The following is a 22,649-nucleotide window of genomic DNA, read 5'->3' on the forward strand; positions in this document are numbered from 1 at the left end:
TCAGGTGCACGCCCGCGCCCTGCCCCGCCTTCCTCCCGCTCCCTTGCCGTCCCCTGCGAAACCGCGAGACACCCGCCCTCACCTGGGAAGTCTGTCGTGTTCGCGTGGTGCACGCAGAGCAGGCGGACGGTGCTGCCCATCCGGGCAGACCCAGCACGGGGGTGCTCGCCCTGGGCCGGTCGTGCCCCCCCGGGGGACACGGGGCGACGCTCGGAGACATTGGCGTTGTAGTGACTCAGACAGCGGGGGCTACTGGTGTCTGCCGGCCGGAGTCCTCGGAGTCACTAAACGTCCTGCCGTGCCCCGGACAGTCTGATCCCAGAGAAGCATCCCGGCCCAAATGTCGAGAGCCCCAGGCCTCGGGGTTTACCATCAGCATTGCGATTTCCTCTAAGAACAGGATCCTGCCGGATATTCTGGTTTGGATTTTAAGTAGATCACCCCGGCAACCCTGAGGTCAACGCTATTCTAAGCTCATTTGGCAGATAAGGAGACTGAGGTCCAGGGAGGTGGAGTGACTTGCCCAAGGCCACACGGCCAGTAAATGGCAGAACCGAGATGCAAACCCAGGTCTGCCTGGTCACCGGGCCGTATGGCCTGCGGCGTCTCGTGCGCTCAGGCGAGGTTGAGAGCCCGCTGCTCTCACAGCCAGGTGTCGGGATTTGCCTAAGGCTGCGCTGGGCAGTATGGCAGGTAGCTACCTACCACGTGTGGCTATTTAAATTAATTAAAATTAACTAAAGTGGAAGCCTCAGCGCCGCAGCTGTCCTCGTGAGGCGTGGGGCCTGGCTGCCGTATCGGATGGCGCACTCACAGGACGCTTCCAACGTCACGGGAAGCTCTACGGGGAACGCACACCCAGAGCCTTCCACCGGTAGGAGCCATGCGACACCCGCATTCCGACGGGAGCTGGGGGGCAGAAATGGATGCCCGGACTGGCCAGCAAGGAGCAGGTTGCTCTGACCCTCTGTCTTGGGCTACAAAGAATAACTGTCCTCATAAAAGACCTTTGCAAAAGATTAGGCCATTTATTTGGGAGTCAGATTTTACTGGAGCCAAGAAAGGCTCCATTTGGGTTTGCCTAACGAGTAACAGAGGTTTTGAAGCCCCAGGAATTCTGCAGCTGGGAGCGCGGGGTAGAGGGGTGCAGACTTGGCTCCCAAACCCCCTGCCCCTCTGCGGCCTCTCTGCTGAAATCAGCTCGACAACAGGGATTCGGTGCCAGGCAGCGCCTTCCCAGTGCTCCATCCCACAGCTCTATCAAGGATTCCGTGCTTGCTGAGGGAGGAAGACTCTCCAGTTGGCTTAACGAGTAAGGGGAGAAGCTGTCTTGTGCGTGGCAGGGCTAGGCCAGTGTTGGAATCGGCCACGGGTGGGTTCAGAAATCAGTTTCTCTGCATCTCTCCTCAGCTCTGCCTTCACCAGTGCAGGTATCATATTTTATTTTTGGCGTTCTGTCTCTTGGCTCAGCATCCTTTGTGCTGCTTGAATTCTCAGACAAGTTGTCCTGTCTCAGGATGGCTGCAAGTGGCTACAGAACCCTATTTTTGCATGTAGAATTCCAGCAGAAATGAGCAAGTGCCTTTAGTCCAGCCTGAAAAGCTCCTGAGATTCCCTCTGATTGCGCCAGCTTAGTTCATGTATTCACCCCTGAGCCAGGCGCTGTGGCCAGAGGAACGTGAAGCTCTGTTTGGATTAGGTCGTGGTCACATGACCCTATTCTTGAGGCCGGAAGTGGGGCTTCATCCAAACCTCTGGACTGATGGGCGGGAAGTGAGGATCCTCCAATGAAACAGGGGCTGGGGATACAGGGAAGAGGACAGGTGCCTGGAATGGGGCTCCTCCCCTCCCATCCCCTTACTCCTTGTCACCCGGCCTTTCCCTGTCCCAGGACCTTCCTCCCATTTCTTAATTTGGCCTGGGGGTAGGAGGAAGGGCTGCTCCAGCCCCGCCCGTGAGCCGCTTTCCCTCCTTGGTTTTTCTTGGTGACATTAGTCAGAGCAGGGACCTGCCCTGATGGAGCCACTGGCCAGGAGGAGGGGGTGCAGTCTGACTTCTCTGGGAGTCTCCCGGCAAGTCTGTGTCCCTGGTTCTCCAAGGAGGACGTGGCCCTGCTGGTGGCTGTTGAAGCCAGCGGGTAATTGGCAAGGAAGTGGACATCTGGCGTGTGGACAGCATGAATGGAGTGTTCCCGAATCAGAAGAGGAAAACCCCCATCAGATAAATACAGCTGACTTGCTTGAGACTCAGACCAGCTGACCTACCAGCTCCCTCTGGCCCCCAGCTCCCAGAGGGGAGACAGGTGTGGTCGCGGCCAAGGCGCCCGGTCCTGGGGCCCTAGGACCGCCCTCCTGAGACGCCCCCGTCTGTCGTGCGGCTGGACGGTCTCCATGCTCACTGCCTGGGGACCCCTGCGATCCCACCCTCTGCTCCTCGCTCCCAGTGACAGAGTGACAGCCCCAGGTTCGGGCGGCTGTCCCCCCACAACCCCCCAGGTAGCTCTGCGAGGCCTGGGGGCTCAGAGAGAAGCCGTGGGGCACCCAGTCCCATCACCATGGGACTGCTCCGTGCCTTGTGTCCTGGATCCCAGCCCTTTAGGATCTCAGGTGACATCACTGGAGGAAAGAGAGGCAGACGGCTTCCTGGGGATGGGGGTGTTGGGGACTCAGCACAGCTACTGGAGAGAGAAGTCTTCTAAGACTGTGACTCTGGAAGCTTCTTTCCACGCCCCTCCTCAAGGCAGGAACAACCAAAGCCCCTGTAAACACACTTCTGGGGCTAAGGCGGTCCGTCTGCCCGACCCTCCGCAGACGCCCCATCCGCCGGCCTGGCCTGCCCGCCCGCGGTGTGCCAGGCACCGGGCTAATTCCTGCATTTGCGGGATTCTGGTTTAATTCTCCTGGCAGACCTGAGCTGCTGATGTCTCCCTGCACCACATGCCCCTGCCCGCCTCCCGCACGCGTCTCCTCGCACCTGCCCCGTGCTTCTGCCGTGGGCGTTTGCTCAGAGGGTAGATACTGAATGCGCGTCCACACACGCGATGGGAACTGTGTCCTCGGCGGGTGCACGCCATGGAGCTGGACCACGGCGATCTCCTCGCGCTTGGGCGTGTATCATATCAAAGCATCAAGGCGGACGTCTTAAATACATACAACTTGGACACGTCAAAGAAATCTCCGTTAACTTTCAGAGAACACCAAAGAAGGCTTTTTTTTTTTCCTTCAAAAAACCACGTTGCTCCTACCCGTCCACGGCGGGGCACGTGCTCGGGGGCCGGGGCTGCGACTCTGCTCTCCCAGGCACACGGGTTCCGGTGCGTGCTGGCGTGAGACCGACTTCCGGAAGGAGAAGGAAAGAAAGCAGGTCTAATAGGTCTCTTGTCGGTCAGCGCCTTGGCACGGAGACGTCACGGGAGGAAGGCCGCGTTATCACAGACCTCAGGCAATGTCTGCATATCCATTGTCCTTTCTGATTCCGAAAGTGGAAGGACAGAGATGACTTTTCACCAGTTGCATTGTCAAGGATCATTTAAAAAAAAGAAGAAGAAGAAGAGGAGCCTTTCTGGAGCTAAACCACGGCTGTCACATCCGAGTCCGAGTATTCCTAGCTGTGTGACCTCGGGCAAGTTGTTCAACCTCTCTGCGCCCCAGTGTCCTCGCCTGGAAAGTGTTTGCGTGCGCTCAGCACAGAATCAGGCATACGGCAGACACTGCGTAAATGGAAGCTCTTCTGGCCGATTCCCTCTTCCTGGGAACTTCCGCCCCCGTTCTCCCGAAATGTAACCTCCTGAGAGGAGGCTCCAGGCTCTCACTTCCCGTCTCCAGCACCTGGACACGAGCCTGGAGCGCAGCAGGGGCGCGGGAAGTGTTTGCTGAAAGAAGGAGTCCTCGGGCGGCGGATGGAGGAGACACCGCGTAGGGCCGGGCGGTGTCTGCCACACGCCACAGGTCTGCTGCCCGCCACACGCAGAGGCCACGCGGCGCTCCCCTTCCCTTCCCTTCCCTGCGCCCGAGGGCCCTGGCCAGCGTCCCCACCCGGCCTCCCCTCCCGGCCTCTCTCCCTCTGGCCTCCTGGCCTCCCCTCCCCTCGGCGCCCGGCCCCACCCGGCCAGGCCTGGCCCAGCATAGCCACCTCCGCGAGGACAGGATTCCTGAGCCGAGACCACGTGGCGTGTCCAAGTCTCGGCCGCATTCCTCATGGTCAGCTGGACAAAGTGCGAGTTATCGCTGAACGGATTTCCGCGGCCGTGGGAATCCCGTTCAGCCTCCACGGTGAGGGGCAGGAAAGGAAAAGAAGGGTGGCCCAGAGCTCGTCTCAGAGATGTTGGCCGGCCCCAGGCCCCGCCGGGCCCCTCTCCTTGTTTGCCTGCAATGTGGCAGCCACCACTGTGACGCCTTCAGCCACGAGGGAACCTGGCCTCCGGGAAATGGGAAGCTTCCCTGCGGCCGCTGTGGGGGAAGGCCTCCGGCACGCGGCAGCCACATGGGCCGGCAGGTCCGTGGGAGACGGGGCGCGGAGAAAGGAAAGGGTCCTAATCCCAAAGCTGGGTCCAGGGAGCGCCACGGCTCCGGGACGAGGAGCGCTCCACGGAGGCTTCCCGAGTCCACTGTGTCCTTCCTAACCCTGGGAGCAGGGCTCCCCGTCTTCCCTTCCTCCCCACCCTCCAGCAGTCTCTCTGCCTCCTGAGGAGGAGACACAAAAGGATAAGATGGGGGGACTGGAGCGAGGAAAAGGCAGGAGGGAGCATGGAAGCCCCTGAGAGTGACGGGCAGGTGCACCCGCACCCACACGCTCAGCTGAGTAACGCAGGGAGCTGTGCTGCGTAACAGACGGCCCGACGGCCGCTTGTTTAAGCAGCGATTGCTTATTCTTGCTCCTGCATTTGCAGGCCGTCCAGTCGTCTGCGGGCTCAGCTGCGGAGGACGCCTCACTGCAGGGGGGCTAGGATGGGCTCTGTGGGTCTCGTTCCAGGGTGGTGGAGAGGTAGCCGCGACCTCGGGGAAGAGCCCCTCGTGGCAGAGCGCACAAAGCCTGCCGGAACACTCGCGGGGCCTCTAAAGCCTGAGCTGGAACTGGCCTGCTGTCCCTTCTGTTCACATTCTGGCCAAAGCTCATCACAGGGCCAGGTCCACATCAGCAGGAAGGGGAAATAGAGTCCGTCCGCAGTAGGAAAGAGGGAAGGATCGAACTAAACAGCTGCATCATCACAGAGCTGGTGGACATCAGGGTTGAGAGCAGAGGTGTGGGGTCGACTCCCTGTGTGGCTCACTGACTACCTGCTGTGTGATGTTGGGAGAGTTACATCACCTCTCTGTGCCTTCAATTCCTCACTTGAAATATGGACAGGATTCAAAAGATAAAGTAGCCCTCCCTCATGTGTTCACGGCGAGAGTTCAGTGAGATCATCCATGTGAACCTCTCAAAGTGGCTCCTGGCTTAGTGTAAACGCTCAGCAAATGTTCGCTGTTGCTGTTACAGAGCGTGCAATCACCAGTGAAAGCCCGCCTCCTCATGTGCATCTGTGCGTGCATTCACCTGTGTGTGCACCTGTATGTGTGTGCACCTGTGCGTGTGTGCACCTGTGCGTGTGTGCTCCTGTGTGTGTGCACCTGTCCATGCATGCCTCTGTGTGTGCACCTGTGCGTGTGTGCACCTGTGTGTATGGGCACCTGTGTATGCCCTGTCCATGCATGCACCTGTGTGTGCACCTGTGTGTATATGCACCCGTGTGTGCACCTGTTTTGCATGTACCTGTGTGTGCACCTGTGCATGTGTGCACCTGTGCATGCACCTGTGTGTATATGCACCTGCGTGTGCACCCGTATGTGTGTGCACCTGTGTGTATGGGCACCTGTGCGTATGTGCACCTGTCATGCCCCTGTGTGTATGTGCACCTGCTGTGTGCACCTGTCCATGCATGCACCTGTGTGCACCTGTGTGTATGTGCACCTGTCATGCACGTGTGTATATGCACCTGTGTGTGCACCTGTCCATGCATGCACCTGTGTGTGCATCTGTGCGTATGTGCCCCTGTGTGTATGTGCACCTGCTGTGTGCACCTGTCCATGCATGCACCTGTGTGCACCTGTGTGTATGTGCACCTGTCATGCACGTGTGTATATGCACCTGTGTGTGCACCTGTCCATGCATGCACCTGTGTGTGCATCTGTGCGTATGTGCACCTGTGTGTATGTGCACCTGCTGTGTGCACCTGTCCATGCATGCACCTGTGTGTGCATCTGTGCGTATGTGCACCTGTGTGTATGTGCACCTGTGCATGTGTGCACCTGTGCACAGTGGGGGCAGTGTGGGACCCGGTAGCCCTGAGTGGCCCCTCCAGTAGGAAGTGTGTGGTGAGCCCCATACCTGAGCACCAGGTACTCTTTTAGGCACTGAAAAAACACTGAACAGTGAACAAAGCAGTCAAAAGCTTAGTCATCCTAGAGTTGATGTTCTAGAGAGGACAAATAATAACCATAATAAATAGGTGAAGTGCATAGCGTATGAGAGGGTAATACATGATAAACGAGAAGAATAAAACCAGGGAGGGGTCTGGAGTTGCGATCTGAATACAAATGTGAGCGAAAGGGCTCTGGGGAGCGTACGTGTGGGTGAGGCAGCGTTTCTCAGCCTTGGCACCACTGGCATTTGGGATCTGCTGATCTTTGTTGGGGGCTGTCCTGTGCGGTGCAGGAAGTCGAGCTGCAGCCCCGGCCTCAACCATTAGAAAGCATTCGCACGTCTTCAGCTGTGACAGCCCGTTCCCTAGTGGTGACAACCGAGAAGATCTCCAAGTCAAATGTCCCCTGGGGGACACAGTGGCCCCTGCTTGGGAGCCACTCTGTTGAAGACCTAGAGGAGATGAGGAACAAATCGCATAGGCGAGTGGGGGAGGAGCCTTCAGGCAGAAGGAACAGCACATGCAAAGGCCCTGCAGCAGGAGGACCAGCGGGGGCTCAGGGAACAAGGCGGGGATGCATGGAAGATGCCTGGGAGAGATGCCAGGCGCACATCAGGGAAGAGCTTGGACTCCTTTAAGGATTTTGCCAGGGTTGAAAAGCATTCTGTGATTCACACAAAGTGCTCCACGTTAGCCCCCGATTAAGAAGATGGGAAAATGTTGAGAAGAGGTCTCTGGGTTGGAAATTCCTACTCGTCCTTTCAGATCCCTCTACCTCCTCCTTCCGCTCTTTGCGGTCGCTTTACCAGGCGCGGCCATCCCCAGTTTCCCCGCTTTACCAGGCGCGGCCATCCCCAGTCTCCCCCCGGCTGCGGCCGTGGGCGGCTCCCCTGGACGGGGAGCGGGGGGAGAGACATCAGTACGTTCATCCCTCTGGGCCCCTTCTGCAAGCTTGTGGGTTGACAGCGGCTGCACCCTCCGCCGAGGTCACGGCTCCTGGAGGCAGGTGTCTCAGACAGGCGGCGCCTGCTCTGGGCTCTGGTAGCTGCCCCTCACCTGGCCTTTCCCCGGTGACCTGGGGCTGCCGTAACAGATGGCCGCAGACCGGGCGGCTTTAAGCAATGCTCTTCTCCCCCCGTGCCGGAGGCCAGCAGTCTGAAATCAGGCTCAGGGCCCTGCTCCCTCTGAAGGCTCCGGGGGGCTGGGGAGGTCCCTGCCTTGCATCTGCAGCTCCCTGTGGCCGCAGTCCTTGCTGTTCCCTGGTGCGTGGCCGCACCTCTCCGTCTCTGCTGGCGTCCCCACATCACCCTCCGGGTGCTTGCCTCCACATCCTCCTCTCCTCCTCTGCGGACACCAGCCCTCTGTGGCCCACTCCAAGCTGGTATGACCTCGTTTCAGCTGATGACATCTGCAAAGACCCTATCTCCAAACCAGTTCCCGGTCTGAGGTTCCGGGTGGATGTGGATTTTGGAGGACACTCTTGAACCCTCTCCCCCCGTCTGTCTGGCGTGCTGTGCCGTCTCTTGCTAGTTTCCATAGCCCTGTCCACACCTTTGTACAGAGTCCCTTTGTCACACTCTCCTCCAGGTGGCATGTCACGTCTGTTTCCCGCCCAGATTTGGACTGATCCAGCCCGTCCAGCGGGCTCGTTTGGGATGGGCCATGAGACAGACGGCCAGGGCAGCCAGTGGACAGGATGCAGATGTGATCCCTCCTGGACTCGCCGGCCAGTGGCCTCTCTCCGCCCCTTCCTTTCCCTGCTCACCTGCCCACAGGAATGGAGAGGACCCCCAAGACCCCCGTGCCACGAAGGATGACTTCCAAGCCCCAACCTCAGGATGCTGCCTGTGAGGACAACACCATCAAAGCCGTCTGTCAAATCCACCGTCAGCAGGTGCCAGCCCCACCCGCCTCCCACCGCGGGAAAGCCACCTACTCCACGAGCCCCAGCTCCCCAGCTTCCTCTTCTACTGGGGCCATGATTGCTGCCCGGAGCTCCGGAAAGGACCGAAATGAGGAAAGCACATGGCAGATGCTCTTCTACAAGAACGCATCACTGCTGCACAAGACCGTGCAGTATTTTGTGTGAACAGAGCAAGGCCACAAACTCAAGAGCACAAGAAATGTAAATCTGATTTTTTTTATCTAAATTTAATTTCTATTTCCAGCCCCCGGGCTCCTCAGTGGCAAAAAACAAAAACAAAAAAAACCTAGGAGTTTGATTTCCAAACATATTAAGTTTGGAAGATAATTAGAGATCCAAGTGGAGATGTTGAATAAGCCACTGGGTTCTGGAGGTAGGATTCTGGGAGCCATTCATAACTGAATGATTATAGTCGTGGAAGGAATGTGTTATGGACTGGATGTCTTTGTGTGCCCCCATCCCAATTCCCGGGTTGAGACCCTAACTTGCAATGTGATGGTATAAGGGGGCGGGGCTTTGGGGAGGTGACTGGGTCATGAGGGTGGAGCCCTCATAGAAGGGATTAGTGACCTTAGAGCAGAGTCCCCAGAGAGCTCCCTGACCCCTTCTGCCCCGGGAGGGCGCAGCAAGAAGGTGGCATCTGTGAGACAGGATGGCTCCTCACCACACACCGGGTCTGCCGGCGTCCTCCTCTGGGGCTTGCAGCCTCTGGAGCTGTGAGAAACAACTGTCTGTTCTTGAAGCCCATTCAAGAATGGATATGGATGGATATACCCATCCATCCACCCACCCCCCCATCCACCCAGGCTGCGATATTCAATATTCCGTTACAGCATCCCAAATGGATGAAGACAGGAAATAGAAGATTCCATGGAAACAGAGGAAGGGCGATTGCATTATTTCAAGGAGCGAGTCTCCACGTGTGCTCTCCAGACCTGGAGCATCAGCATCACCTGGGACCTTGTTAGAAATGCAGATGTGGGGTCCCCCCCAGACCTGCTCAGTCGGAGACTCTGGGAGTGGGTCCAAAGGTCTGTGTATTGACCTGCCCTCTGGGATTTTCTGTTGTTTGGAACCTGCTTAGCTGCTTTTCCAGACAGAAGTCACATTGGATGTCAATGGTTGACCAGCAGGTGGCTTTGCCCTCCCCACAAAAGTGGTCCCCAAGCGGTTCCCCGTGGGAAGGAGGCAAGCGATGTCATCAAGAAGCTGCCAAGGGTCCAAATGACAACAGAAGATGTCAACTGACCACATGTTGCTGAAGCAGACCCACCCTGGCCCCTCCAGGTCCTAAGAGCAGACATCAGTGGCTGGGTCAGTGGCCACCATGCATTTGGACTGGATAATTTAAATGTCCAAGTGGGCAGAGGCCAGCGGACAGCTTTCTCAGCAGGTGGCCCACCCATCATGAAATATGAAAAAGAGTCCCAGAAACGAAGCCAAGGGACTAAACAGACTCCTGTGGGGTTTTTGGTTCCTATTTTGCAGATAAGCCAGCTCATTTTGTGATATTGTGGTTCTCACTTGTAGCCACTTAGGAGATGATTAATGCATCCCAAGGCTTCCCCAGACATTTATGACACCTTCAGGAATAGCAGTGACAACGGCTCTATCATGCACCACAGCTTCATACCCTTGGCGTTCCTCAATTATTTATATATTCTGGAGCAGCCAGGTTCCCTCCCACCAGAGCTCAGGAAGGTAATAAATGAGCAAAGTCAATGGTCTGTAAATTACAACATTGATTAAAGAAGTGATTACTGATATAACTCTTGCTCGGCTATTATGCTAATGCCTACCCAGATTCAAGACAGTGTTTACATGCTAATGGCAAGTCTGGGACAGCGACTAAAATTGGTTTCCACCCTTAATCAGTAGGTAAACATTTTTAAACCACTCTTGACCATGAGTGAGAAGATCCATCCATGTGTTCCCCTCCCAGCTGCTCCTGCCACTGTCCCCAGCAGATGGAGGAAATTCTCTCAGCCCAGCCCTCACCAGCTGCCCTTCCAAGCAGAAGCAAGAGTTGGAGGTGAAAATTAGACCCAGAGTAGCCATCCATAGTTCCCAGAAACTGGGGAAGGAGAGGGTGGTCATACGAGTTCATTGCTCAACATCGATGTGATTTAACTGGGTCCACAGACTCCCAGAAGGAGACACTGCTCCTTCTAGAGTACATAGTCCTGGCAAGAGACAGATAAGCAAATTGGCAATTATAGCTTAGTATGGTAAGTGCTATTTGAGGAGTCCACGTTTGGCCTCATTAACTCCAAAATGTTATGTAAAACTGTATGTATATGCATTTCCATATCAAGAATTAGCTTGACATGTGTTCTCAAAGGAGTCAGTGGCCCCAAAAAGTTAGTAAATACTGCTTGAGAACTTTCTGGAAGCTTTCAAGTAAATGTCTTGCATTTCCACTGCTCTTGGCTCCATCATATCTCAGTTTCTAACCACATCTCCCCTCACCCAAGATCCTTGTTTGGTTGTCCTGAAGCAGGCATCCCCATGAAGAATGGGTTCTGTTCATTCATCTATCCACCTGTCCACTCCTCCATCAACCCACCCATCCACTCATACGTACATTCACCTATCCATCCACCCATCCATCTATCCACCCACCCACCCACCCATCCACACACACAAACATCCATCCATCTATCCATCCATCCATACATACATACATACATACATACATTCATCCACCCATCCATATACCCATCCATCCACCCACCCACCCTTCCATCCACTCACCCACCCATCCATTTATCCATCCATCCATCCATATACCCATCCATCCACCCACTCACACATCCACCATCCATTCATCCATCCATCCATATACCCATCCATCCACCCACCCCCCCATCCACCCACCCACCCACCCATCCATCCATACACCCTTTCATCCATCCACCCATGTACCCATCTATCCACCCATCCATCCACCCACGCATCCATCCACCCACCCATCCACTCATCCACCCATCCACTCATTCACTCATCCGTCCATACATTCATCCATTCATCTATCCACCCATGTACCCATCTATCTACCACCCACCCATCCACACACCCAAACATACATACATTCATCCATTCATCCATCCACCCACCCACCCATCCAGTCATCCATCCACCCATCCATCTATGCATACATACATTCATTCTTCTGTCCATTCAGTATCCACTCTGCTAAGCTCCTGCTTCATGAGCATCTCCTGTATGGAACCAAGAGATCAAAGATTTAAAAAGATGTACTTCTTTCTTCAAGGATTTCATAGTTTGATGGTTGATCTGGACACATGGGGCCAGTATAAATCACATTTTACCAACTTGAATATGCAAGACAGTCATGTCATTTCTTGAAAACACGAGTTGATTTCTATTCTCAATTTTCAATTCATTAAGGCTACATATCCCAGTCTGATTTTCAAAAGATGTAACTATTGCCAAGGCCTGGGGAGAGAGGGGCTTCCAGTCTCCAAATGTTCTGCTTACAGTCCCTAGAGGCATCCGTTACCAGTCGTAGTTACCTTGGATATGGTCCCACTGCTGTCTGTGGTGCCCCTTCCAGCCCACTCCCAGGGGACACAGGCATCTTCCTGCTGTTTGTTTGCCACGTGAGAATGTCCACGGGACTGTGTACAAATTCATCTCCCTAAGGGTTTAGTCTTTGGAACACAAAATCTTAATGCTTGCAGACTTTTATTTTATTTTCTGTGTTTATCTTGCTTTGTGCTCTGTCTCAGCCCTTTCTGAGGTAATGATGTGGTAGGAACGGGAAAAGCAAAGGGAGGAATACAGGGGGAGGGGACATAGGTTGGTAGTCACTAATGCGATGCATCTATTCACAGGCTAAGCAGTTCTAATACAAATATATAAATGATCCCGGGGGTTGGGGAGGTGCCTGGCCAGGCCAGTAAGGAAGAAAGGATGTTCTTAGGCAAAGGGAGCCTCATGTGCAGAGGCCTGGGTGTCTCAGACTGTCAGGATGTGTGTAATCAGAGATCAGTGAGTCAGGCTGCAGAGGAAGAAGGTAGCACAAGCCCTTCAGATCCTGGAAATTTGCCTTGGGTGTGTTTCATTTTGTGAGAAGACATCAGCCTGGGGAGCAGACACCTCTGGTGGCCACTGAGAGTTCAGGCTCGGCTGCAGCTCACTTTGTGATTGGACCACATTCCACCTCAGACTACTACTGTTTTCTATCCCAGGGTCTTCTCAGATGCCATGGGCTAGTGTGTCAGCCTGGAAGTGCCAGGGGGTTAACACACAGCGGCGGTGAAAGATGGAAGCTGGTAGATAATATTCCTGTCTCTTATCCTTCAGGGGGACAATTTTGTAGGCTTTCATGAGGTTCCAGAGAAACTGATCCACAGCAAAAAAAAAAAAAAAAGTAAAGATGTAGCTTTTTATTGACTTATCCTCTTTCTCTGTCTCTCTCACTCTGTTCCACAGCCCCTGCTCCCTGGGGCCATCTCCCAAGTAGACCAGGTGCACAGAATACTTGTCTCAGGCTCTGCATCTGGAGGACCCAAAATTAAGCATGTGTGCTTGGCTAGAGAAAAAGACAAATGGAAGAAGAGTGGTTTGCAGGGCCCAGTGACCTCTCCATCCCCTTTTCTGTCCTTGCAGGTGTCTGACCGCTGTGACTATGTCTTTGTCAATGGCAAAGAGATGAAGGGCAAGGTGAATGCGGTGGTGAACTTCACCTACCAGCACCTGAGTGCCTCCCTGCACATCACCGTGTGGGTGCCCCGACTGCCCCTGCAGATTGAGGTCTCTGATACAGAACTGAGCCAGATCAAAGGCTGGAGGGTCCCCATTGTGGCCAGTAAGAGGTGAGCCGGGGATGGGAAGACACACCAGAGCCATGATGACAATGGTTTTGTTTACTGACCACACTGCTGGAGCCAGGACAGGGCCCAGCACATGGTAGATGCTGGTACAATCGTGTGATTACATTCTCTCCAGCCTAACCAAGGCCCGGGATAACCAGCCAGGCAGGAGGCTAAACAGCGGCAGTATCCTCATCAACCCCAGACCGCGTGTGCTCTGCACTTGGGCTTCTCGTAGACAGTCCTGAAAGGGCTTCCCCAGAGTGAAGCGACAGAAGTGATACATTTTTCTAGCCCCTCAGCCCCCAGGGGAATTTGAGTTTGGGGTTCTTTTCTCGAAGTGAAACAGTGATTTCTTTTTCTGTGTTTTATGAATATCCGTAAGCTTGATCAGCTCTGTGCGTTTCAAATCACTGCATAAAATTAACTTGCATTTATACTGGATCATGGTGTTGCTGTTTGCTCTTAAACAAAAAAAGAAGGCTCTAAGTTGTTCTGTGTGACTCTGGATTGTCACATGTAGGAGCTGAGGTCTTGTTTCCTCAGCTCTGTGGCCCCCTGGTCAGCAAAATGAGTTGTCACGTTCCTGGTCTCCTGCCTGGGATCTTCTGTCCTGAACCCTCGGGGCTGTTTGCCGGAGTCTCCCAGACACGAGCTCTTCATTTTAAGGGTCAAGCCAGCGTGCACTCAGGAAGAGCCCCTGCACCCCTGGAAGACGCTGCATCCCTCTCTCCAAGGAGACCTTGAAAGAAACTGCCCAGACTGCCGGGGGCCAGGGGGCAGCTGTGAATCCGGGCAATCCTTCAGACCGTGAGGCGGTCATGAGGGACCGAGAGAACGAGTCTGCTCTGTGTCCCTGGGGACGGCAGACCTGAGACTTGCAGCCACTTCCTAGCTCTGTGAGCTGCCCATGGTTCCTAACCTCCGCCCCCAACCCCCAGAACATAAGAACAGCAAGTTTTGCCTCATAGTGTTATGAGATGAAGAGTCCATACATGTGGAGCCTAGAAGGGCACATCTCAAGAGCGTAGTACAGCTCTGCTCAGTAGACCTTGCCGCAGTGGTGGAATGTTCTAGAACCACATCCACTATGGCAGCCACTAGCATGTGTGGTTGTGGAGTGCTTGCAATATAGCTTGGGTGACTAGGAAATTTAAACTTTTCATTGATTTAGTTCTTACGCATTTAAATGAAATTATAAATAGGCACACGTGGCTATTAGCCACTTACTTATTGGACAGTGTAGACTTCGTCAATGTTGGCTCTTAAGTCTTTTGTCAACGAATGTCTCCAAGAAAGAGATGTCTGACCCTCTGTGCTGCCCGTGATGAACCCGGGGCTCCTGTGGGGTCCCAAGTTTCCCGCCCAGGATGCTGTCCCTTGGAGGCAGGCACCTGCCTGGCTGGCTTGTGACCCCGGCGCGTCTTTGAATCCATTGCTGGGACCTGAGAGCTTCTTCTCGTACCCCCAAGGCCCACACGAGAGAGCGAGGATGAAGACGAGGAGGAGCGGCGGGGCCGCGGCTGCTCCCTGCAGTACCAGCATGCCACCGTGCGCGTCCTCACCCAGTTCGTGGCCGAGGGCGCCGGCCCGTGGGGCCAGCTGAGCCACCTGCTCGGTCCTGACTGGCAGGTCGACATCACCCACCTGGTTGCAGACTTCATGAAGCTGGAGGAACCTCACGTGGCCACCCTCCAGGACAGCAGGGTCCTGGTCGGGCGGGAGGTCGGGATGACCACCATCCAGGTAGGGAGCCAGAGCCCAGGATCTCTGCATGCTCGGCACCGGACATCATGCCGGGCACAGGGGGAGGCTCATGGGAAGGGTGGAGCATTGTGCCCAATTCCTGGCCCCCAGGGTGGCATCCTCGGGACACCGGAAGGTGAGCCTGGACCAGCTCTGTGAGTCCCAATCTTCTTACAAACAGAATTGAGAAGGTGGTGGCCACACGGCCTTTGCACCCGCATGTCCCCTCTCTCGACTCCTGCATCCTCCGCCCCCGACACCTTCCAGCCCTCCCTGTCCTGCCTCTGACTCCCCACACTTCGTCCCACTGCCCACACATACACCTCCTACACGTCTCAGAAGCCGCCTCCTCCTTGCCTCCCTGCTGCCCCTGCCCGGGACCCGGGGAAGGTGCCTCCCTTCTTCCCTTAAAGCATCTAGTCCTTCTGCTGTGGATTCATTCAACAAACGCTCTTCAAAGTCCTATTACCCTATTAACCCTGTTCAAGGAAATGCATAGTATGGTGGGATCTCAGATCAGAAGGGAGGGAGTGGTGGGCCTTTTCCAAAACCCCTCAAGTTCTGCCCCATTGAGTGCACCTACTGGGGCTATCATTCTGGATCCTGAGACCACAACCGTATGTGGGAACGATGGGGACGTTTCCATCATTTCACCTGGAGATCTCAAAGGCGACATTTGTTTTATGAGAGGCAGCCAAAAGTAATGTTTCAGCAGAGGATACATTGTGCTGGGGGTCTGGCGGGGGGAGTAGACTGTTTATAATTCAGTTCTCACCAGTTAGTTCCATAGTTCATTTAGAATGTGATTCAGGTTGCACAAAGTCAACTCGTGTGTGACTTTTCATGAGCCCAGTCAGGATGGCCATGTGCAGTGAATCAGGTTGTGCAGTGTACAAGAATGCCTCATCAACATGGGAGGGGTCGTTTCCTTCTAAAAATAGAATGGATTTTGACATTTATTGCAATTTTGCAACAGACAGAACTAAAGTGTCTTGGGGAAGGGTGGCTTTATCTGATTCTTGCAAAGAGGCATCGTGGGGGCTGGTGCATCTATCCTGAAGAAGGTGTGTGACTCCTTCGCCCTGTGTTCTGGACCCAGGCCCAGGGCAAGGCGGAAGTATTGCTGGGGGAGATTCCCACATCTGGGAATATTCTGTCCTGCCAACCCCACAGGTGCTGTCCCCGCTGTCCGACTCCATCCTGGCAGAGAAGACGGTAACCGTGTTAGATGAGAAAGTATCAGTGACGGACTTGGCCATCCAGCTCGTGGCTGGGCTGTCGGTCACCCTCCACCCCAGCACAGAGAACAGCAAGGCCATCACCGCTGTGGCCACAGCTGAGGAGCTGCTGCGGACCCCCAAACAGGTAGGGGCCTAGAGGCCAGAGGTGGAGAGGGGCAGGGCAGTCGCTGTGCTGGACTCAGCAAGAGGGGCGGGGGGAGGGAGGACCGGGTCAGAGAAGCTGAACCACGTTTCAGAGCACAGTGACCGGGGCTGTGAAAATCCACAAGACAGCGTCTTCCCAGTCCTGGGCTCTGATGACCGGGGGTGACAAACTTAGTGGCTTAAACAACACCCACTTATAAGCTCAGCTCTGTGGCTCAGCTGGGTTCCAGGCTCAGGGTTGGCTGAGAGCAAAGCCAGCATTCTGGGGACCAATCGGCCTCCCTGCTTGCCCATGTCTCTGCAGTTCTGTGACAGGTGTCTGTTTCTTTGCTGACGGTCCCCCGGGGGCCTCGCTGAGCTCCCTAAGGCCACCCGTATTCCTTCTCACTTCCCGCACCCACATTATCTTCAAAACCAGCAACGTGCATGGAGGCCTTTCATGCTTTACATCTCTAACCTCGCCTCTGGCTCACCCAGACCATCCGGGCAGATGACCCTAACTGCAGGTCAACTGTGCCGCATAACAGAGCATAATCATGGGAGTGGCATCTCCTTATAGCCCAGGTTCCAAAGATGAGGGTCATTCTAGAAATCGTGCAGCTGCACGCAGACTTTGCTCCGGAGGGTCAGCAGGAGGGATCTGGAACACGTTCCCATCCACGTCGGGCCCCCATTGCTGGTTTCCCTATCATCTCTCCTGGGGGCGTGGTGTATTCTGCTTCCTAAAGAGCAAAGGGGAGCGGAGAAGAGTGGGGGGACAAAGCAGGGAGCAGGCAGCTCTTTGCTGAGAAGGGGTAATTCATTAGGTGGTGATTGGCATGGCAGCCTCGCGGGCGTGGGGCAGGGCCCCCCAGGCCCCGGCAGTGTCTCCCATCTGTCTTCATCGGCTCATGGTAATTGGAGGTCCCAGCATGGCCTCGGGGGGGATTTATGGATGTAGTTCATTCAATTTGCAGACATGACTCTTGTGAGGACGGCGCTCTAAATCATTCCTGGGCGTGTGTTACTTTAAGTCATTCAGAATTTCTCATCTTTGGGGAAATGCGTTGGCTTCTCCCGAGAAAGCCCTGAATTCCAGCCTCGCTGTAACGAGCTAATGGAGGGACTGACTCTCAATCACACGGCAGGGTTGATGGAGATGGATTTCCACAAGCCCGCGGTGTTCGGAGGGCTTAATTTGGATCGTCTGCCATTCAGGGGGCTTGTTCTATGTGAAGTTCTTTCTCCGTTTAGAGTTTGTGAAGAAAAATTAACTCGGGATGGAAAGTCAGCCAAGATGAACTCGCAGACCGTGTGAACTGTTTTCATGCCAGCCCTCGGCGTGCGCAAGGCTAGCCCCTTGTTCTCGGTATTTCAACTCTGAGATACAAGAGCTGGAAGATTTCTACACCCATAAACTCGAGGGCAGTAGCATATCCCTCCCCTGTGCCTCATCGGTTTCAGGAAAGCCAGGACAGAGAGATGAAGTGAGGAATCCCTGGGCATTCATATATCCAATCTGGGCATTAGAAGGGGGTCTTGTCGATGGACGTGGACAGAGGGGACACGGGTGAGAAGCAAAATTACTGAGCCATATTGCCTGTCTCACCTTGATTCCCCCAGAAGCTGAGCCTGGCACTAGGATTCAAGTTCAAATACTTAATTCAAGTGGTGAAGGGAGCCCCCAGAGGGGAGTCGGGAAGTACTCCCAGGGATGGAGGTGTCCCCCGCTCGGCCACCACTGTGGCTCCCGGAGACTGCGTCTGCTGGGGAAACCGCCAGCCAGTGTTGACCAGGGGCAAGGGGGCTGGTTGAGGGCTGCCTTTTCAGGGTGTCAGTTCTTGGCACTTCTGGCTACAGGTATGACCGCATGGGTTCCAGAGGCCAGAGAATGCCGTTGGGCAACACCATCTTGCAGAGCTGCCCCTTGAAAGCTGAGCGGGCAGGGGCCACGGGGGAGTGGGCAGGTGCCACCAGTGAGCGCCATGCCCTCCCAGATTCCATGCACAGTCTCACTTGCCCCTCTCAGGCCACCGGCACCGGCATTGGTCTGGGCTTTCAGTTACGAGTGACAGAGACCCAACCCAGGCTGGCCGGAGCGGACATCGGCATTGATCAGTTCATGCCCAGGATTGGTACCTTCAGGTCAAGCTAGACCCAGCTGCTCAGTGGCCCCAGAGAGCTTCACGTTTCTTATCCACAATTCTTCTCAGTTCTGGAAAATGTCCAGCCACTATTTCTTTGAATACTGACTTCCCCCTTTGGCTCCCTTCTGGAACTTGTCACCGAAAACTCTTGGTCCTTCTCATCCTGTCCCTCGTTTCTTTCAAGTTGTCTTTCATATGTTTCATCCTGTGATGGTGTTTTGGGTCCCTGACTCTGTCTGCCTGGACACTGACTCTCTCCCCAGATGTGTCTACTCTGCTTTGCAAGCCAGCCCTTGGGTAATTAATTTCCACTGGAGCACTTTTTTGTTTCTAGAAATTCTAGGTGGTTCTTTCCACACCGTCCTGTTCTTTTCCCTCTCAGCCCTCCTCTCTGTCCATGTCCCATGAACTGTTTTATTTCATGGGTTATTTTGTTGTTGCTGCTGGTTTATCTTATTTTATCATCTTTTCCAGTTGTTCTATTATCCAAAATCCTTGGTCTGCTGATCGACGTGATTGTTTCTGATTTCCTCTCATGGTAAAGCCCTCCCTCTCAGGGAGTGTAATTGTTTTATCATAGTACCTCTTGAGCTGTAGCTGCTTCATTTTGCTCCTGATAGGGATTCTTTGCAGCCCTGCACTTGCACGGGCCCCTCTCTGCTGGAGGCCATGCACCCATACAGGTCACGGAACTGCAGACCCCACACCCAGGTGTGGGGAAGCGGTGGGGTTTGGATTTCCAGGGGACACATTTTCCCGGCTGTGCTCAGAGCACAAATGAGCATCGTTGCTGCTTCTGGCCCAGTGGGTAGGATTTTCTCATCCCCCTCCCGGCAGTCCTGGCTTTATGCGTCCCCATCTGACAGTCCCTGGGTGCATCAGCACCCCCACCACTGGCTGGCAAGCCTTCTGAGCAGCTCCGACACCGCGCCCAAGCCCCCTCAGTAAGAGCTATCTGTAGGCACCCCTCTGGTAACGCATTCCCTCGTCGTTTCTGAGTCCCAGGAATTTGCATCGCCTTTTTGTGGTGTATTTTTACCTGGTTTTTAAGTGGTTGACCCTCAGCCAGTCTTCTTTGTTGTTGGAACATGTTCTTAAGACAGTCTCCCTCTCTCTCCATTTCTTAACTCTTCCTTCCCCTTTGCTGACCCTCTGTTCCAGCAGACCCCCTCTAAGTTGCAGGCTTGCACCCCAACTCAGCAGCCCCCGGGAATGCAAGCTTCTCCTCTGTGGCTCCAGCCAAAGCCCAGGGATCCCCTCCCATTGGCTGGTTTCCATCCCGAGCCCCTTCCCAGGCCAATCACTGTGGACGGGGTGGGGGAATGTTGCGATGGGCCAGACCTCGGTCACATGCCCAGCTCCAGACCTGGAGGGTCCGGTCCAGCCCCACCGCATCGCATGCACACACCCTGAGTGGGGAAGACCGGGTTCTCCAAAGCTGGTGTTCTAGTCCCTGCCAGAAAGGAGGGATAGACAGTAGTCACGTCACAAAGGTGTCCATCCCAGACCCTGTGGTTGAGGTCTTCACACTCCCACTTTCAGTCAGGGAAACGGAGGCCCAGGATTGTTTTTTAAAAATGGACCAGGAGAAATAGCAGGTCCATGTATTTATTTCAAAACTTGGGTCAAATTCTCCGCCCTTCATTGTCATGCCCAGAAGCCAGGACCAGAGGAGACCCTGGATCCTGAACAGACCCCTGGGGCTCCATTAGCTCTTCCTGGTCTTGCAAACGTTGCCCGTTCCCTTCCCCACTCTGCTCCGTGCTTCTCGCCCATCACCCCCAGCAGACTGTCCCACAGAGGTTAGCCTGGGCCCCTGACATGCCAGCACCCCCCACCCCCCGGGCCTCCCATCACCTTCCCTCCTCCCCGGCCAGAGCTCCCCGACTGCGCCCCACACACACAGCGAGCACACTCAGACCTGCGCAGACTGAGCGGCCGGCCCGCCGTGGCCAACACCCGCAGGTGCCCCCTCTCCCTCCCTGGCTCCAGCAGCCCTGTCCAAGGCCCCTCGGTGTCTGGCACGGGCCTCTAATACACCTCACTAAATCCTGGTCTTAGACAACAGGGGAGAATTCCAGACACTCCAAAATTGTCTCCTTTAGCCCCGGGCCCGCGTAGTGACCTCAGGGCCACTGGCAGCCAGGAGACAGGGCAGCCGCAGTGGTCTGGACTCGGGCTGGAGCGCTGGGCTCAAACCCCAGCTCCGCCACCTGCCTGGGCGAGCTCGGGCGGGGTCCCCCTTCTCCCCGCGATCCTGTCTCCTCGCCTGCAGAGTGGTCACAGCATCTGCCTCGGGGGTTGCTGTGGGGGTCGAGTGAGTCTGTGCGCGGACGGCACTGAGGACTGGCGGGTTCCCAGGAGGCTCGGCTGGCCTGGCCCCAAGCGTGCCCGCGTGCCAGCTCCCAGACCCACACGCCGTGTCCTCCTAACGGCCTCTCTCCCTGCAGGAAGCCGTGCTCAGCACTTGGCTCCTGCTCAGCGACGGCTCCGTGACGCCGCTGGACATCTACGACACCGGGGACTTCACCCTGACCGCCACCTCCCTGGACGAGACCGTCGTGTCCATCCCCCAGGCCCGCTCTCCCAGGTGGCCGGTGGTGACGGCCGAAGGCGAGGGCCAGGGGCCCCTGCTCCGGGTGGACATGACCATCGCGGAGGCCTGCCAGAAGTCCAAACGCAAGAGCGTCCTGGCCGTGGGCGTGGGCAGCGTCAGGGTCAAGTTTGGCCAGAATGACGCTGACTCCAGCCCCGGCGGCGGCGGGGACAGCGACGAGGGCGAGATCAAGAACCACGCCAGCGAGCGCCGGCAGAAGGGCCAGGAGCCCGAGGGGCCCGTCCACGGAGGCTCCCCCGTGGAGCTCGAGGAAGGGGCCCTCCGGAGAGGTGGCACCACGGCCAGGCCGCTGCTGGACAGCAGGGTGGTGAAGAGCAGCCGGCCGGACGCGGGCAGGCCGTCCGGGGAGGGCCAGCTGCAGAACATCCCCCTGGACTTCGCCAACTTCCCAGCCCAGGTGGACCTGCCCCGGGCGGGCGGCGGGCTGGGGGCCAGCGACCTGGTGCACACGCCCCGCGGCCTGAGCGACCTGGAGATCGGCATGTACGCCCTGCTGGGCGTCTTCTGCCTGGCCATCCTCGTCTTCCTCATCAACTGCGCCACCTTTGCCCTCAAATACCGGCACAAGCAGGTGTCGCTGGCAGGCCAGGCCTCCGTGACCCACTCGCACGACTGGGTGTGGCTGGGCAACGAAGCCGAGCTCCCGGAGCCCGCGGCAGAGGGGTCGCCGCCGCAGGGCGAGCACACGACCGTCCTGGACCACGCGCCGGGCGGCAGCGAGGAGAGCAGTCGTCTGCTGGTCAACGGTGGCGCCCGGCAGCACGTGCAAGGCCAGGTGCACCGGCCGGACTCGGCGGCCGGGCCGGCCAGGGACCCGAAGCTCGAGCCCCTGCACTCGCCCACCTCCAAAAGGAAGAAGGTGAAGTTCACCACCTTCACCACCATCCCGCCGGACGACAGCTGCCCCACCGTGAACTCCATCCTGGGCGGCGGCGGCGAGGACATCAAGTGGGTGTGCCAGGACGTGGCCGCGGGCGCCCCCGAGGAGCTCAGAAACTACCTGGAGAAATTCAAGGGCCAGGCGTAGGCCCCTGTGGTGCGGGGCGCCGCGCTCGTTTCCAGAGTGGGTCTGGCCCGGGCGTCGGGGGGCGCCTGGCACTGGGGGCCGCAGACCACCGCGGTCCTGCAGCCGGGAGGGGCCACATGCGTGTGTGTGTGTGCGTGTGTGTCTGTGTGTCTTGCAGGGAGGGGTTTTAGCAGCTGGTGGCGGCAGAGTTCCGAAAGCGGAGCAAATTCTGGGCGGTGGCTGACGGGGACGCCAGCCTGCACACGAGGCCACCTTAGGAAGGTGATTTTATTAGTCAAAATAGAACACAGACAAGCTACCAAAAATTATTTGTTAAAAAATGCAAAAAGACAAAAAGACAGAAGTGATCATCTCTTTATATTTCTAATAAAGAGCAAAATGTACAGCGAGGGCCTGCAGGGGGACAGTTTCTGGGTTGGTTCAGTGTCCCCTCGGGAGGACGGCCTCGATCTGTCAGCCCTGGGGGTGCGCAGGGAGGACGGGGGTCAGAGCCCCCAGGCCTCTTGGGGTGAACCTGAGGGTTTTCAGTCTTTACTTGAGAATCTTCTGTGCTCCCACATGGTCTCCCCCACCCCCATCCCCACGT

At 56.1% G+C, this 22,649-nt stretch overlaps 1 protein-coding gene across 1 annotated transcript in view; it reads left to right on the plus strand.

Moving 5' to 3' along the window:
* Nucleotides 1-22,188, plus strand: part of TMEM132C (transmembrane protein 132C) — a 312,335-nt gene extending 290,147 nt beyond the window's left edge. The window contains exons 6-9 of the mRNA XM_036107603.2: nucleotides 12,960-13,165; nucleotides 14,635-14,908; nucleotides 16,082-16,273; nucleotides 20,870-22,188. Coding sequence (XP_035963496.2) covers nucleotides 12,960-13,165; nucleotides 14,635-14,908; nucleotides 16,082-16,273; nucleotides 20,870-22,063 — 1,866 coding nt within the window. The 3' untranslated portion in view covers nucleotides 22,064-22,188. The remainder of the gene's footprint in view (nucleotides 1-12,959; nucleotides 13,166-14,634; nucleotides 14,909-16,081; nucleotides 16,274-20,869) is intronic.
* Nucleotides 22,189-22,649: the final 461 nt, after the last annotated feature.

Source organism: Halichoerus grypus, chromosome 13 (assembly GCF_964656455.1).
Source record: "Halichoerus grypus chromosome 13, mHalGry1.hap1.1, whole genome shotgun sequence".
NCBI lineage: Eukaryota > Metazoa > Chordata > Mammalia > Carnivora > Phocidae > Halichoerus > Halichoerus grypus.